Source organism: Mustela nigripes, chromosome 1 (assembly GCF_022355385.1).
Source record: "Mustela nigripes isolate SB6536 chromosome 1, MUSNIG.SB6536, whole genome shotgun sequence".
Taxonomy (NCBI): domain Eukaryota; kingdom Metazoa; phylum Chordata; class Mammalia; order Carnivora; family Mustelidae; genus Mustela; species Mustela nigripes.
Window position 1 is genome coordinate 147766227 of NC_081557.1, and position 16874 is coordinate 147783100.

The window sequence follows — 16874 nt, forward strand, 5'->3', positions numbered from 1 at the left end:
AGAAGGGTTTGTACCTTGAAGGTGAATAGAGCAGGTACACAATGCAGTGTCTCACACACAGGCCATTATTTCCTGATAATAAGCTAATGAAAACATGTGTCTGGTTCCTAACCATCACCACTTTGTATTAAAGGATGGGAGAAGTAAAGTCAGAAGAGAGGAAAAATTCTGTAAATCTAAGAATAAAATTACGTTTTTTTCCTTCTTTCTCATTATTATCATGGATAAAGTGTTTTATGTTCCTACGCCAACTATTGACCACATAAAACAGCACATAACAAAAAAATACAAATAACATAACATATCTATACACCTGTAGACATATGATAGTACTGAATTCTCGGCCCTGGAAAGCAGGAAAGCTGTCCCATGCCCTCCAGCAACCGAATCTAGGAGTCAGCTGAGATATATACCAAAAGAATAGGTAACATACGTGAAGTGCTTACTAAGTTCCGGATACTTCAAGCACTGCTGATCCTAAGAGAATTACCCCCATTTTCCAGATGAAGAAACTGAGAAAAGGAATGGAACCAGCAGTCAAAACCTGGAAGCCTATCCAGAGGGTCTTGAAGGTTATAACAATTTAATTATTGTATTTGGTTTTACTAATGATGCCTTTTTCTAGTCTTTGGTCACTTAAAGACCCATCAGAAAAAGAAAAAGAAAAAAAGAAAGACCCAATCACCAGAAAACATTTCCAAAATAAACAACAGTTCAAATAATTCATGGTGACAAATGTTAATATTCTATTTTTTAATGCCACGCTCTCTGGTGCTCCCACTTCACCTATCACTGACAAATCTTAGCCTCTGCCTTGGAGTCTTCCTGACTGAAAGGAGCCCAACCTACAGATTAATTAAGCAGAAATGCTCAAATTTAAAAACACCTATAAATACTCTTTTCAGCTGACTCCATGACACATAGGGGAGTTTTTTGGGGGAAAAAAGTCAAAATACTTTAAAGAGAATCCACTAAAAATAACTTTCTTTACAACCCTCTGCAGTTTATACACATACGAGTGCGTGTGTATATATATATACAGCTTGGAGAGATCCATATGCATGTTTACCTACAGTTTACATAGATAGATCCATATACATCCCCTCCCCCCACCCAGGTACATGCAGGGTAAAACAGTCTCTAAAAGACAGACATATAGACAGAGGCGAAGTATTTAGAAAATTATTTTGAATATCAGTTTCACTTTCATTATAGCTCTGATTAAAATAGCTTAGTTATAAATGCTTTTATAGTGAGTATTCCAGAAAGACAACTTCTAAATTATGTGCTTTTTTTTTTTTTACCAAAACAAACTGTGTTCTACATGAAACAAAACAAAACCACAAATTAAGAATTGTATAAAACAACTCTGAAGGCTATAAATAAAATCATTAATCACATCATAGGCCTTGACATTTCCATCTCTGAGCACAGTATCTTCAACTAATACTACAACAAACGAGTGTCTATAATTTACTCTCCTTTCTGTCTGGGTTGGCTTCCAACACTAACCAGTAAGGACCACAGGCCAGAACTGAGTAAAAAATGCAAATGCATATAGATATACACAAGTGCTTCTCAACCGGGGCAATTTTCCTCCCCAGGGACATCTGGCAATGTCTGGGGACATTTTTAGCTGTCACAAGGGGGGGTGGGGAGGGAGGAGAAAGTGCCACTGGCATCTAGTGGGTAGAGACAGAGATGCTTTAACAGCTGGGCATCTCGTAGCCCCCAAGACACAGAGTTCCACCCAGGATAGTCTCCACAAGACACAAGTCTCCAGCCCAGAATGTCACGAATGCTGCTTTTAAACAACTCTGATACACACAAATATAACTATATTTTTAAAAAGTAAAACCGTCAAGTTTTATATGTGGATCTCTCAGTAGAGTCATTAACGATTTCTATTTGGTTCTTTTTATCTTTCTGTATTTTCCAAACTTTCCATAATACACATCTGTTATTTATAATCAGGGGAAAAAAAAAATCCATTTGGGAATAAACTTTTAAGAGAAGGACAGACTATCTGCTCTCCATCCCGATGAGGTTTTTTTCTCAAAGGACTGGTCTTATTCAGCATGCTGGCCTTCAGGGAAGGTCCAGGAAAATTTTCCTCTAAAAATCACCTCTCTGCCTTGAAGCTGTTATTCATTAGTCCTGGTTAAAGTGAATATTCTGAATGTCTCAAAACCAGCACTCTAATGCTTCACATAGGAGGGAGAAACTCAAATGTAAAACTGCACAGCCGTGGACTTACAGCTAGACATCCTGTTTTTCCAAAGAGCCGCAAGAAACAACATAGAATTAAGTGCTGTCACCAATGTGGGAAGTAATGAACATCTTAAAAATTACCCCACACAAGCTGAATATTCCCTTATAATTAAACCCTCCCCTCTCCAAAAAAAAAGAGTATTCAGGGATCACTACTGTCGCTGCTGAAAAGCAGTTGACAATATAATATTTTATTGTGCACATTTGCATTCAAACGTTAGACCTTAAACCTTAACACAACGCCTTGCAGAACTGTATCTACCGCAGCCCTAAATAAACCCTGTATGATGCCACGGATTCTCAATGAAATGCTAGTAATTATTTTTCCACATGCAATTATTGTATCATATGGGGGGGGGAGAACCCCCAAACCTGAAATTCAAGTTGTTAAGAGAATTAAAGGCACTTGGAAAAAATCCAAGACTACAACCTTTTAAAGTCCCATCTTCACTGCAAAGCCACTTCACGAGAATGGCAAGTGCCACTCACTAACACTTCTGCAATCAGTCTTCCTTGTTGTCCTGGGGCACAGGGCTCTGGCTCACTTAGGGAACAGGGCACACGCCCCTCGCGCACCCAGGCCCCCAGCCCGCCCTGGGGCCCGCCCTTCCCCTGCACGAGGCTGCCCTGGCCGACCCGCGGCCCTGCTGAGGAGGCCAGGGCTCCCACCTCCTGAACTTGGGGCGGGCGTGACTCACGCCTTGTCACATGGCGCGGGAGGAGGCTGGGAAGGCCACCGTTGCCAGGTGTTCAGGCTTGGCCCGACCGTTTATTTGCCTTGCAAAGCGGCCCGAGCGCGGGTGCCGCTGGGGGGCCGACGGCCTCCCTCGCGGCCGCTCCTCCCTCGCACACCCACACCCGCCCTGTCACCTGGCTGTCCTCACCTGAGTGGGCAGTAGGAGTTCCCCTTCTTCTGCCTGCCACAGCTCCACCACGTTGGGCAAGGGCTCAATCGCTGCACGAACAACCAAAAAAATACAGCGCGTTTTAATGCAAGGAAAAGAAACGCTTCCTGTTTCCCTGCCGTGCCCCCAAGCACCCGCCTCACCAAAACAAGTCACCCTCTCCTTAAAGTGTCGGCCCCCGGAGGAGCCAGCCGGGGACAAGAGCACAATGAGCGGGGTGCAAGTCGGCGGCCCCCCTGTCGCGGGGAGCGTGCAAGGTCTGGGGTTCGCGTACTGGGGATACGGAGATGGGGAAGCGGCTCCGCCGGCCACGGCGCTCCGCATCCCGCAGCATTTGGGGCGGGCGTTTGCGGGATGGGTCCCGGGCGGCCAGGCTCGTGGAACAAAGCTGCAGGAAGCCGGGCCGCGGCGGGGCCCCAGCGCGCGCCACACAAAGCGGGGGCTGCGCCCGGGGCGCCCGGGGCCCGCGCACAAAGGCTCTGGGGCGCGTGCGGCTAGCGGTCCGCGCCGCTGTCCCCAGGCTCCACGACTGCCCAGCTTTCTGTTTGTCTGAGGGCAGGGGGCGCGGGAGAGGACGCTGCGGTCAGAAAATGTTATCAGCCGAGAATTGCAACCGCTTTCCTTCCTCCTCCTGCCCCTTTCCCCTTCCTCCCCTCGCCGTCTTATAGATTTCAGCAGTTCCCTAAAAGAAAGAGAAGGGGGGGCGGGGTGGAGAGGGCGAGCGAGCACAGGCGGCGCAAGGCTGACCTTGTCCCTGAGCCCCTCCCGGACGACAGCAGGGCAGGAGGACCTGGAAGACGCCCAGCAGGAGGTTCACGGCCGCGGCGGTGCGGCAGTAGCAGCTCGGCTGCGGGCGTCGGAGCCCCGCCATGCTGGTGCTCGCGCTCCTCTCGGGTGCTCGCCGCGCTCGCCGCTCGCTCGCTGGCGCCGGGGCTGCCTCGCCCCGGGCCCGCCCCCGCGCCGCCCCGCCCCGCGCCGCCCCCGCCCCGCCCCCGCCGCCGCCGCTGCTGCCGCGGCCGCTGCTGCTCTGGCCCCGCGCGCGCCGCTCGCCCTGCGCGCGTGTGCGCCACAGATAGGGAGGGACGGAACGCGGCGGGGCGCGGGGGGACGTGGACAATGCGAACGCGGCGGCCCAGGACGCCCCGCCCGGGCGCGGACCCCACGGCTGCGGGCCCGCCCCTCAGCAGGCGGCCGCGTCCTTCCCAGATCGGCGGTCCTCGGGCTCTGTCTGCGGCCGTGCAGTGGTCGCTGAAGAGCTGTCGAGAGGCAGTAGCAGGCCACTGTCGCCAAGTGCGATCTGAGGAACTTTCGGGTGGTTTCCTCTTTGTTTGGGCACGCGGGCACAGTCGGGTTATTATCCACGAGCGAAAGGGTACCGCTGGACGGTGGGAGCGGGGAGTCGCCCGACCAGAGGCCTCAGACAGGATATTAGTGGAAATAATGCAGTGGTTGTCAGGAAACGCTAGTGCAGCCACATGGCTACTGCCAGTTATGCAGCGAGGATATCCGGTGGCTGCAAAGTCTGTAATTTAGAATAAAAAGAGCTCTCCCAAGACTCGAGAGGCTGACCTCAGCTAGGCATGGCGGTGGTGTGCCCGGCAGCCTCCATGGAGACGGTCCAGGTTGTGACAGGTGGGGAAACCTCCTCTTAGGGCACTGATAGCTTTAAAGACCCTGCAGATACCCCCCGTAAGATTCATATTGTAAAGTTCGGCTAGCCTCTTCTGAAACACGGTTGAGATCGAGGACGTGGTCAGTTGCCTGTTTCTAACATTAACTGGATGAAACACGGAACCCTTGAGAACGGATTTTCTAACCCCAGTATTTTGATGCCTATAACCAAAAGTACACCTAATGTCTGAGATCTAAGTTTAAGACCATGCCTTTGCGAACGATATCACAAAGGTTTATTCAGGAATCGCTTTGCATTACCTGGAAGTATTTGCAGTCTTAAGATTTTTGAACTAGATTGCTGCTTCCAGAGTGATTTGTATGAAATGTGGAGAATATGAGCAGTGTAGAAGTAAGCGGGGCAGTGGCTGGGGCACACCTGTCTGCTTACACTGATTCTCTAATTGTTTCTGGTGCCTTACAGTCCAGACAATGGGAAAGCAATGGTCAAAGAGCAGGACAGATGCCAAAAAAGGACTAAATCAATCATGGGTCCTCTCTCTCCCAAGGAAAAAGTCACTTTGCATTATCCAACTTCCACACCTCCAATGTTCACCCTGTTCCCTGCCTTTTCCATGTGTTCCTGCTGGCATCTTCCTTTCTGCGTCAAGGATCTTCAATCCCATTCTAATGTGTCCCTTTTTTTCTTCATTTTACTTCTTAGGTTTGTATTTGCCCCTTGAGCTCTGAAGGTTTTCCCACTGTGTTAAGGGGTCCTTTTCTGGGAAAAAAAAAAAAAAAAAAAAATTTGCATAGCCAAAGTAGACAGTAACTGCACCTTCCAAGTTTGTTTTTAAATGAAAGTTCTCTCATTGGCCTGTTTATATTATGTATTTTTAAGTCCTCTTAGGACTTAGAAAGAAAGCAAGCAAATACTGATGACCTAACAGGTTTTATGAAACAGGTTTAATAAGCAGTCATGGTACAAAACTTTTTTTACTATTTTTTTTCTTTTTGACTGATTTTTAAACTATCTTATTTTTTTTACTTAAAGTCTTGCTCACACTAACCAGTATCACAGAATCCATGAATATACCTTAAAGATAGAAGAAAATTGCTGTGGACCATATATAAAAAGAGCTTTATTTTGTTCTCCTTCTGAAATTTTTTGAAGGCCAGCTTCATTTTCAGGTTGTGGTCTTGTGTACTTTACAAAGTGGGTAATGCTCTTTGACTGTTGTTCAAAAAGCCAGCATTATGTATCTACAGTGCCATGGGGCTGGAGAGGGATATGGAATTACACAGCTGTCTTCTTAGATAAATCTGACCTACTTAGCCTTCTCTGGAGGTAGTTTTCATGCTGACTCATGAACAACAGAAAAGTTATGGCCCACTAAGTAGCATCCATGTTTTGAAGTAAACTTGTTCTCCAAAGAAGACTCCTTTGTCATTTACTCCATAATTTGCCTGTAGGCAATATTCAATTGTCACAGAATATTAGAGCTGGAAAAATTTTGGCCAAGAAATAATAGCCCAACTGCCTAATTTTATAGAAGAAGAAACTGAAGCCCAGTCAGGCTGAGAAATATCCAAGTTTTAGTGGCAAAGTTGTGGAGAACTATGTAGAAATAAGTTTAATTGAAAAAAATTCTTATAAACATGAATTAATACACAAATTATTTACACAAAACTAAAGCATGGAAGAGGCACTAAGGAGATAGCTTACTAGAGTTAATCAATTTTAAATTAGATCCACATAAGTTAAATTGAAAAAATATATATATATATATACCTAGGGGCATCTGGCTGGTTCAGTTGGAAGAGCACACGACTCTTGATCTTGGTGTACTCAAATGGAGCCCCACACTGGGTGTAGAGATTACTGTAAAATTAAATAAACTTCTTTCTCTCTGCCTCTCTCTCCCAAAATAAATAAATAAAAATCTTAAAGGGAAAAAAAAAAAAAAGAATGAAAAGGACACTGGGTGGCTCAGTCAGTTAAGGGTCTGACTCTCAGTTTTGGCTCAGATGGTGACCTCAGGGTCATAAGATCAAGCCCCACCTTGGACTCAGCGCTCAGTATAGAGTCTGTTTGAAGATTCTCTCCCTCTGCCCCTCCCTCCATGCTCTCTCTCTCTCAAAAAAAAAAAAAAACTTAAAAAAAATTAAACTTAAAACACATGCACACATAAAACTTACTAAATCTACTCTTATTTTGAAACATACAAGATATTGACATGTTTTTTACTTTATTCACCCTTGTTTGTTTTTTCTTAATGAATATTAATGAAAACCAAGCAAATCTATAAATGTGAGTTACATCTCAACACATTCTACATAAAATTGACAGTGAAGTGTCAAGTCTAAATCATCTGTCTCTAGTCCAGAGAAGATTCAATACACCAGGTCACATGGTGGTTGTGAAGACTGAATGAGATGCTATATGGTAAGCATCTAGTATAGGTGCTCAATAAATGCTAGTAATGATATTATCATGTATTCACATTGTGGGAACATGCCTGACCTTTCCTTCATATGGTAAGGTTGATACTGATATTCAATTATTTGAATTACTTATTATCACTGGTCATTTATCACTTAGAAATACTGGAAATGGGAATGCTTAATGAAAATGTACATAAACAACTATTTGCTACACATCCATTTTGGGCTTCATCCAGTCATGACAATAAAACCAAGTGTTTCGTCAAACAACCACCACCTTCATTGCTGGGATCCTAACCTCATCTTTGCTGGGAAAAAAGGCCCAGAAGGGATGGCTCTTAGGAATACAGAAACCTAGTGGTTATGATCAAGTACTCTTAAGAGGCAAATTGTCCCCTTGACCTAAGGAGACCAATTGTTTGCTAACTTTATTCCATTTCATCTCATCTCAGGAAACTTTGATTAGGTGCATTAATAAGGGTCCTTGCCTTGCTCAGATGACTCTGCTGTGTTAAGTAATGGTCCTTTTCCATTATGAAAACACCAACCAGCGGTATTCACAGTTAAAAACAGTCATTTTCTGATTTGTTTTCCAAACTCGTAAGGCTGTACAATGAAAAGGATAAATTTTGTGCAAAAATTAAAGTTAAAAATAATAGAAGCTTTTACCTAAAAAATACATTTTGGGGACACCTGGGTGGCTCAATTTGTTAAGTGTCTGCCTTTGGCTCAGGTCACGGTCCCAGGGTCCTGGGATTGAGCCCATCAGGCTCCCTGCTCAGTGGGGAGTCTGCTTGTTCCTCTGCCCCTACCCCTGCTCATACTCTCTCTCCCCCCCCAATTCAAATGAGTGAATGAATGAATGAATGAATAAATAATACATTTTTAAGAAATTAAAGACAAAATTTTTTAAAGGTAGAGTAAAATGTGATTTATACAGGATACCCTGAATGTGGTCATGCTAAAGGCTTAAATATGATTAAATGAATGATGCATGAGTGAAAAACAAAGAATAAACAAAATAAAACATAACAAAAAAATACAAAAATTGTCATCTTCCCAGACTCCTTTGTAACGTGGCATGGCTGTTTGGCTTGTTTCTGGTCAATGAGATATAAGCAGACCTCTACTGGCACGGCTTCAAAGAAAGCTCTTGTTTTCATGATGAAAAGTGATAGGCTCAGCTAGGACAAGTCTTCTACTCTGTGTCCTTCCTCCTGCTGGAATATAGATGTGATGCGCAAAGGTCTGCAGCCATCAGGCAACCTTGAGAAAGAAAGCTACACATTGAGGACAATGGATTGGAAACCCAGAAGTATGGAGCCATGTTGGAATCATGGAATTGCTAGATCACCTGCTTTTAGATAACTTGTTTGGGCAAGCAGAAGTAACCCCTTCTCACTGTACTCAAGTTTTCTTTTATTAGTAGCTAAAAACAATCCCAAGTGAAAAAAAAAGTCAACCAAAACCAAAATGAAAGTAAGCAATCGTCACTAACAATAGCCAGTTGGAAAGATATTAACAGAGTGCTCATATAACAAGGGGAAAAATAGCAAACAAGCAGGTGGTTTATTTTACAAGTGCATTAAAATATGATGCATCATTTTATATCAGTTAAATTAGCAAAATAAATAAAAGCAACAAAAGTTAAAAAAAAAAAAAAAAAGATTTGATGGCTCCAGAGACGTGCTATAATCAGCAAACTGGTTCATTCTCCAACGGACAGTGTCATCACCAGGTATGTCATGTTAGGTCATTGGGAATGGCCCTCATGATGTGTGTGACATACAGCTGTGAGTGCCCATCTATGCCTCTTCAAGTGGCTTTGCAGTCCCTTCTTTCAATGTTCAACTTCTAAAAGTAGGAGTAACATCTAATGAGTCCCAAGTTACATTTTAGCCTTAACCTGAAGTCCACACTCATATTCCCAACTGCCTACTTTCCATCTCCACCAGAAGGTCTAATAAACATCTCAAACCTAATGTCCCTCTTGCTTCTACCTAAGCAGACCTGCACATCCCCCATCTTCCTAACTTCTAGGCCACTGCCGTACCATCTCCCCATTTCCTCAAGGCAAAATTCAAGAGGTCATCTTTAATCCTTCTTTCCCTTATACTCTTCAGATCAATCAAGTCCTAGGGTGCTCACCTCCAGAATAGTCCCCATACTTAGTCTTTCTCAACCACTACCTTGATGTAAGAGTAGCTCATCCGTCAGGTAGACTTTTTTTTTTTTAAGATTATTTATTTATTTATTTGACAGAGAGAGATCACAGTAGGAGAGAGGAAGGGAAGCAGGCCCCCTGCTGAGCAGAGAGCCTGATGTGGGACTCGATCCCAGGACCCTGAGATCATGACCTGAGCCGAAGGCAGCGGCTTAACCCACTGAGCCACCCAGGTGCCCAAGGTAGACTTTGACAGTTACCTTCTACCTGTCTTTCTGCTTCCATTCTTGCCCCTTACATCTGGTGTTACAACAGCCAAAATGATCTTTTTAAAGCAGAATTCATCGGGTAGCATTTCCTTTAGCAAATAGAGGAATACTCTCTCACACACACATACACACACACATACACACACACACACACACACACACACACAAATCAGAATTCAGATTAGGTACAAAACACTCCAGTGGTTTCCTCTAAAATTAGACTAAAATCCCAACTCCTATCCCTGTCCTGCAGGGAAGTGAGATCTAGCTCCTCCTCAACATTCTGACTTCATCTTCTACCTGTCTTCCCCTTGGTAACGGTTCTTCAGCTCAGGAGCTTTGGTGTTCCCTAAGCTTACCAGGCTTGATCCCCTTCTCCAGGCCTTCACACTTGCTGTTTCCTCCACATGGGAAGCTCTTTGTCTGATTGGCACACCTCTGGCTCCTTCCCATCATCTACTTAGGGCTGCTGAGTAGGCTGTGTGTGAAGAGTGGGAGGAGCAGGGCCTAACTTCAGCTCTCTAAGTCACCAAGATGGGCTCTGGCTCCAGGGTGCCTGGAGTAAGAAAAGCTGCCTTCTGATGCCACAGAAACACTGACCATGGCCAAACCACATGCCTGTGCTGTGTCCTCCCAGAGGGAGGGAAGGAGGAACATCTTCTAATAAAAATATTATTTCTTATGTCTAAGAAAGGAGACCTAGCTATCACTGGACACTGATTTTACTTGCATGTCTTATGTAAAAACACAACAAGGATTAATCTTATTGTAACCATTTTACATGTTAGACACTGAGATTGAGGAGTACGTTGTTAATCCAGACTTAAAACTGGACTCTCATTCCAATGTACCACACTGTCTCTAAAGATGAAGAAGCGAGAACTCACTTGGAAACTTCCATTTCTTTCATGTTTTAATTCTATTTCTTACTTAAGGATGCTTGTAGGAAGGTTAGAACAATCTACAAAGGCCCAACTATAGTCATTAAGTATAAATTACTATTACCACATAGAGCTACAAAATATACCCACCTAGAAACCCTCAAGGTAATAAATTAAGGTCAATATGAAATCCAGTAAAACCTGTCATTTTTCTTTTGAGTCTACACTTTTGGAGATTCAGTTCTTATCCTTCTGACTTCTGTACATACTTCTACTCTATTTGGGAAAGTTATGTGTATAAACTTCTAAAATAGTGGCTGCATTAACCTATTTGTTTATACTTATAAGGAAGATCTTCTACTAGGGAAGTCAAAAGCAGACCAATGAGTAGGATTGATTTTTCTCTTCTTTTCTGGCTTTTTTTTCTTCCTTGTTTTTAAAAAGACAGAGAAGTAGATTTCAGAAGGTTGGCAGGAATCACAGCTCTGTAAATTGAGTCAATTTCTCCATGGATGATCTTGGGAAAATATTTTTTAAGGTCCCACTTATGCTATAAAAGCAGGCCTAGCCTTAGTCTGGGAAGCAGAAATAGTTAGTACTTTTTCAGTTGCATTTCATGGTCCAAAGTGATTCCTTGTAATTCAACCTCCTTTTCTAGAAATAATAATATGGTGCTTATAGCATGCCAAGCCCTATCCTAAGTACTTTGCATATAGTAAGTCATTTAGTCCTTCCAACAACCCTTGGAGGGGGGTATTATTATGATCCCTATTTTACAGATGGAGAAATTGAGGCACAGATAGGTTAAGGTATAGCAGCCCAACATCACAAACCAGTAAATTGCAGAGCTAAAATTTAAGACCTCTCAGTCTGTCTCTGAAATCCATGCTCTTACCCACCAGCTTTATAACTTCAAGTGATTGGGAGATTAGTATGAGCACTACTGTACTATTGGTGATCATTAGAAATGTCTGTAGAGGGACGCCTGGGTGGCTCAGTGGGTTAAGCCGCTGCCTTCGGCTCAGGTCATGATCTCAGGGTCCTGGGATCGAGTCCTGCATTGGGCTCTCTGCTCAGCAGGGAGTCGGCTTCCTCCTCTCTCTCTCTCTGCCTGCTTCTCTGCCTACTTGTGATCTCTCTCTGTCAAATAAATAAATAAAATCTTAAAAAAAAAAAAAAAAGAAAGAAATGTCTGTAGAATACACTGAAAATAAAGGCCTTGATGGCACCAAAAATCTAAAAAATTGTTAAAAGGATGTCAGTGCTGAATAACCAATCTCTAGTCATTCAATGTGTCATTGTTCTAGAAACAATGGCATTCCCAGTAGTGGAAATGGGTCTGTCTAGGAGAGGTAAACTTGATAGATGAACTAAGCTATATGAACCCATGTTGGCTGTAGAAGCTTCCCAAACTAATCCCATCTGCCAATTTCCATAACCAGATAGAACCTCAACAGTAGTATTTCAATAAAACTTACCTGACCCACGCACCTAAACAATTTAACTGCAATTTTAGAAAATATGCTTCATGACCTTGAACAAAGCACTTTACCTCCCTGTACTTGCTTTCTTACCGGTAAAATGAAGCCATAAAACAATATGATCTTTAAGGTTCTTTCCATGTCTAACATTATATGATTTTCTGTCCAGACCTGATAGCTTGGAAGCAAGAAGCTGGAACTTTTTTGGTCATTGTTTCTTATCACTTCAAAACCCACTGAGTAAAGCAACTTCACAGCTTCCTGAATTTGCATGCTTTCAGATCACAATCATGTTAAGTTTGGCACTTGTAGTTCAAATAAAAAGCTGCCAGGTCAGCAGCAGGGAGCCAGATGTTATGGAGAAGAAGTAGGAAGGGGTGACCTACCCTTTCCTTAGGTGCACGTCTGCTTTGCCAGTGTAGGGCCACTTAGCGAAGTGTGCTGTTGGTAGAATCTAGTGTTCTATCTATGGGGTCTTGGGCAAGTTACTTAACCTCTCTGTGCCTTACTTTCTCATTTATAAACTGGCGATGATCATCATCAACCTCATGAGCTGTGACCAGGAGATGAGTCTATAGAAGAGTGCCTGGCACCTAGTAAATGCTACAGAATGTTGTTTCGTTCCTGTTTCCTGTATTAAGGGAACCTTGATGAGAACCCGAAGAAGGCAAAGCCCAAGAGTTTATACGGCTATGCAAGAGAGAAGCTCACACAATGGCCTCTAGAAGGCTTCTACCACATTACCTTGAATGCCAGGCCAACGTGAAACTAGAGCCCTCATATTGTGAAAACACCCCCACTTCAGTTGTTCCTTTAAGACACATGGTTAGATTCCAGCTCCCAAGCCAATACAGGGCTGACTTACTTTCCCCCCAATGGCAAAGCAAAGCAGACCACCAATTAAAAAAGGAATATCTGAGATAAGTTCTGATCTTTTTGCTTCTGTATGATCTCCCTCCCTTTTCAAGAAACAATAATGGGCAAAAACCCTGACTTATGGGGCGCCTGGGTGGCTCAGTTTGTTAAGTGGCTGCCTTTGGCTCACATCATGATCCCAGGGTCCTGGGATCAAGCTCCACGTTGGACTCTCTGTTCAGCGGTGAGGCTGTTTCTCTCTCTCTCTCTGCCTACTTGTGTTCTGTCAAATAAATAAATAGAGTGTTTAAAAAAAAAAAGGGGGCGGGGGAAGTTCAAAATTTATAAAAAACAAAACAACAACAAAAAAACCCTGACCTAGGCAGAGGTGAAGGAACTTCCCAAGGTCCCAGAGCTAGGTGGTGGTGGGGACGGAATTCGAACCCAGACTGTCTGGCTCCACAGTATTTTGCTGCATCACAGACTATATTCAGTGTGCATGTGTGTGTGTGTGTGTGTGTTTGAAGAAGAGAGCAATGTACACCCTAAAGGGCTTGAGAGGAAGGCCTGCTGGATCATTGAAAAATATACTCGCATGGAGCACCAAACGTGCCATCTGCCTGCATTGTGCTTGCTGACTCTAGGCCCCTATGCACCTCCCTCGAAAAAGAAGCAGCAGACCCCTGATCAGGGAGGGCCTCCACCAGTGGAGGGAGTCACAAGCCCCTTGGGGTGCTGGCTGGTCATGGTGGCCACACAGGGCAGCAGGTCCCATGGCTCTGGAAGAGAAACCGGGCGGGGGACAAACCGAAGGCATGGAACACAACCTGAGGAGAGTCAGCGGCCAACAATAGCTCAGAGATAACAGCAGGAACAGCTCAAACTGCAGTGCAGCCAGCATGCCCGAGGACTCTGGGCCAGCAGGAGGCAAAGGGGCAGAATCACAAACAGCGGGTGTGTGAACCTCGAGCAGTGGCTGCCACTGCGGCAGGCAGAAAGCTGTACAGACAGCCTCCAACCTCAGCCAACAGCTCTTCAAGATACCTAGAGTCCCAGAAAAAAGTGACGGGGGCAAGATAAAGGCGAAAGGGCAATGTCTGGGACTCGGGAGACAGAGGGTCCAGTCCTAGCTGGCTCTGTGCCCTCATCCCCCTCCCCTATGCCCTAAGCAGCACATTAAACTGGAAGTTGTGGGTAAATAACTTGGAGAGTTGGAGGTCACTAAATTGGTTAAAAGACTTTGGCAATCATCATCATTTGTGTGTGAGGAAACAAGTATCTAGACTATAGCTATTTTGTTAAATAGCAGTCAAGAGTTTCTCCTCTGCCAACATGCAGGCAAATGCCCAGTAGATATTTTTTTTTAAGATTTTATTTATTTATTTGAGTGAGAGAGGCAAAGGGAGCCTGAGTGAGGTTAGGTGCCGAGGGAGAGGGAGAAGTTGACTCCCTGCTGAGCAGGGAGCCTGACATGGGGCTTGATCCCAGGATCCTGGAATCATGATCTGAGCCAAAGGCAGACGCTTAACTGACTGAACCACCCAGCTGCCCCAAATGCCCAATAGATTTGAAAGAATGATCAATCCCACTCCCTTGGAAATTGATTTTGTTCTCTATTAAAAGTTATCTCAGTCCTGAAATTTTATACTGATAGATCAGCCTCATTAGACATGCAAATTAAGATAGCTGCAGTATCATTTTCTAATGATTACATTAACAACAATAACAACAAAAAACCCCAAATCATTATAAAACCCGGTTTGGGAAGGATTCAAAGAAACCAGCCGTTACAGTGCTAGAGATGGGATAAGTTGGGACTTCTTCCTAAAGACAAGCTGAACACAGACTATGAGCCATGAAAATGACCATAATCTTTGACACACTAATATTCTTAAAATTTATTTTGAGAAAATAATTTTAAATAAAAGCTATTTTGCAAGATATTTACAGCAATGTTATTTAACAGCTCTAAACTGGAAACAGTCCAAATAAATCCATGAAAGTGGAAATGGCAAAGATAACGATGATAGTTATAGTTAGACAGGCTTTTTAAATACTGTAAAGAAAAAAAAGCACACATAATGCTGGAAAGAAGGGATTTCTCGGCAATGAGATTAGAATGTGGTGGAGGATTGTGTTGTACTTGGGCAGAATGTGGGGCCCACGAAAGGATAAGATAGATCCAGCTCCACTTGGAAGGGGTGTGTCACGATCAGGATCAAGCTGGGTCAATTCAAACACAAACCAACAGCCCTTGGGAAGCCATGGTCATAAACAATTAGTTTATGCCTTCTCCTATCAAATGATTAAAAAAAAAAAAAAAAAACTAACTTCCAGTTAGTACTGGAAGAGCACAGCACAGGTCTTTGGGCCTGTCGGTGCTGGTTACTTAAATGGGAAAGGGGAATCAATGACTGAATTTTCCTCTGTTCTTTGAGTGAGCAGATAACTAAACATATCCCTAAAGCAGGAAGCTGGTACACAGGCCAGTGGCTCAAAAGGAACAGGGCTCTGGGCAGGAAATGGCTAAGACAGTCTTTCAGGTTGTCAGAGGAAGTTGATGCAATGAAGACAAGACTCTGGGAAAATGTTGCTCAAATAATAAGACCAAATACTTCAGGTCACCTCTGAAGAAGCCCAGATGTCATCTTAGAACAAAAAGGTAAGAGGCCAAGAAGATTCGTTGAAATAATGTGTACAGAAGAGCTTTGCCAACTGAGAAATGCTTTTTAAGTACTATAAAGCCTTGGAGACTGGGGCTTCACGCTAAAAAACAAAACAAAGCAAAACAGAAGACAAAAAAAGATTGCAAAATGAGCCAGTTCTTTAACTACAGCTCTAAATCAATAGATGATTTTACAAATTCTTAGAGTTCTAATTTTGAAGAAGGATTGGTAAAATCATTATCTTTTTTTCTACTCAAGCTATGATTTTATCTTGGCCAGTTAACCATGTTGGCTCTTTTCAGATCTTTGATAACCTATAAGCCAGCGCTTATTAAATGGATCCTGTTGTGAATTAGTGAACCAGTCTAAAAACACCAATTTGGTCATGATTGGCTCACGGATTTTTGTAGTCTTAATATTTTAAATAAAATGACCACTTCATTCATTCATTCATTCATTCATTCAGGAAAGAGAAAGAGAAAGAGAAGCTATGTGTCTATGTAGGTAGGGTGAACATAGTAGGTAATAAAAAGGTACAGAACAGGGGTGCCTGGGTGGCTCAGTGGGTTAAGCCTCTGCCTTCAGCTCAGGTCATGATCTCAGGGTCCTGGGATCGAGCCCCACATCGGGCTCTCTGCTCTGCAGGGAGCCTGATTCTTCCTCTTTCTCTGTCTCTGCCTGCCTCTCTGCCTACTTGTGATCTCTCTCTGTCAAATAAATAAATAAGGGGCGCCTGGGTGGCTCAGCGGGTTAAGCCGCTGCCTTCGGCTCAGGTCATGATCTCAGGGTCCTGGGATCGAGTCCCGCATCGGGCTCTCTGCTCGGCAGGGAGCCTGCTTCCCTTCCTCTCTATCTCCCTGCCTGTCTACTTGTGATCTCTGTCTGTCAAATAAGTAAATAAAATCTTTAAAAATAAATAAATAAATAAATAAATAAATAAATAAAATCTTTAAAAAAAAATAAAAAAAAATAAAAAAAAATAAAAAGGTACAGAACACTACAGATTTTAAGAAAAGAAAAATATGAAAGTAGGGTTACAGTATATAAATTGTTCTTTCTGCTGATCTCTACGAGCAAATTACTTACACCATTTCAAAGAACACCATTTGCTCTTTCTTGCCCAGTCTTAGCATTTGGCTTCATAAAGCCTGCTAAATTGTGCTAGCTAAATGCTTGCTCTTACACGCACTTACATGTCTCTGTAATGTTTGGTTCATGCGGGCCAAGAGTCAGCGTCTACCTCAAGCCTCAGGGAGATCAGGTTTCAACTCCTGCCGTTTGAATATAATATATCTCCCCTCATGTCTTATTAAAACAAAGACTTTC

General features: G+C 43.5%; 1 protein-coding gene across 2 annotated transcripts in view; it reads right to left on the minus strand.

Moving 5' to 3' along the window:
• The window catches only part of TMEM131L (transmembrane 131 like), a 162007-nt gene extending 157905 nt beyond the window's left edge, over window positions 1-4102 (minus strand). For both annotated transcript variants that reach the window (XM_059375078.1, XM_059375070.1), the window contains exons 1-2: window positions 3924-4102; window positions 3156-3226 (exon numbers count right to left, since the gene is read on the minus strand). In XM_059375078.1, the coding sequence (XP_059231061.1) occupies window positions 3156-3226; window positions 3924-4047 (195 nt within the window). In that variant the 5' untranslated portion in view covers window positions 4048-4102. The remainder of the gene's footprint in view (window positions 1-3155; window positions 3227-3923) is intronic.
• Between the last annotated feature and the right edge of the window lie 12772 nt (window positions 4103-16874).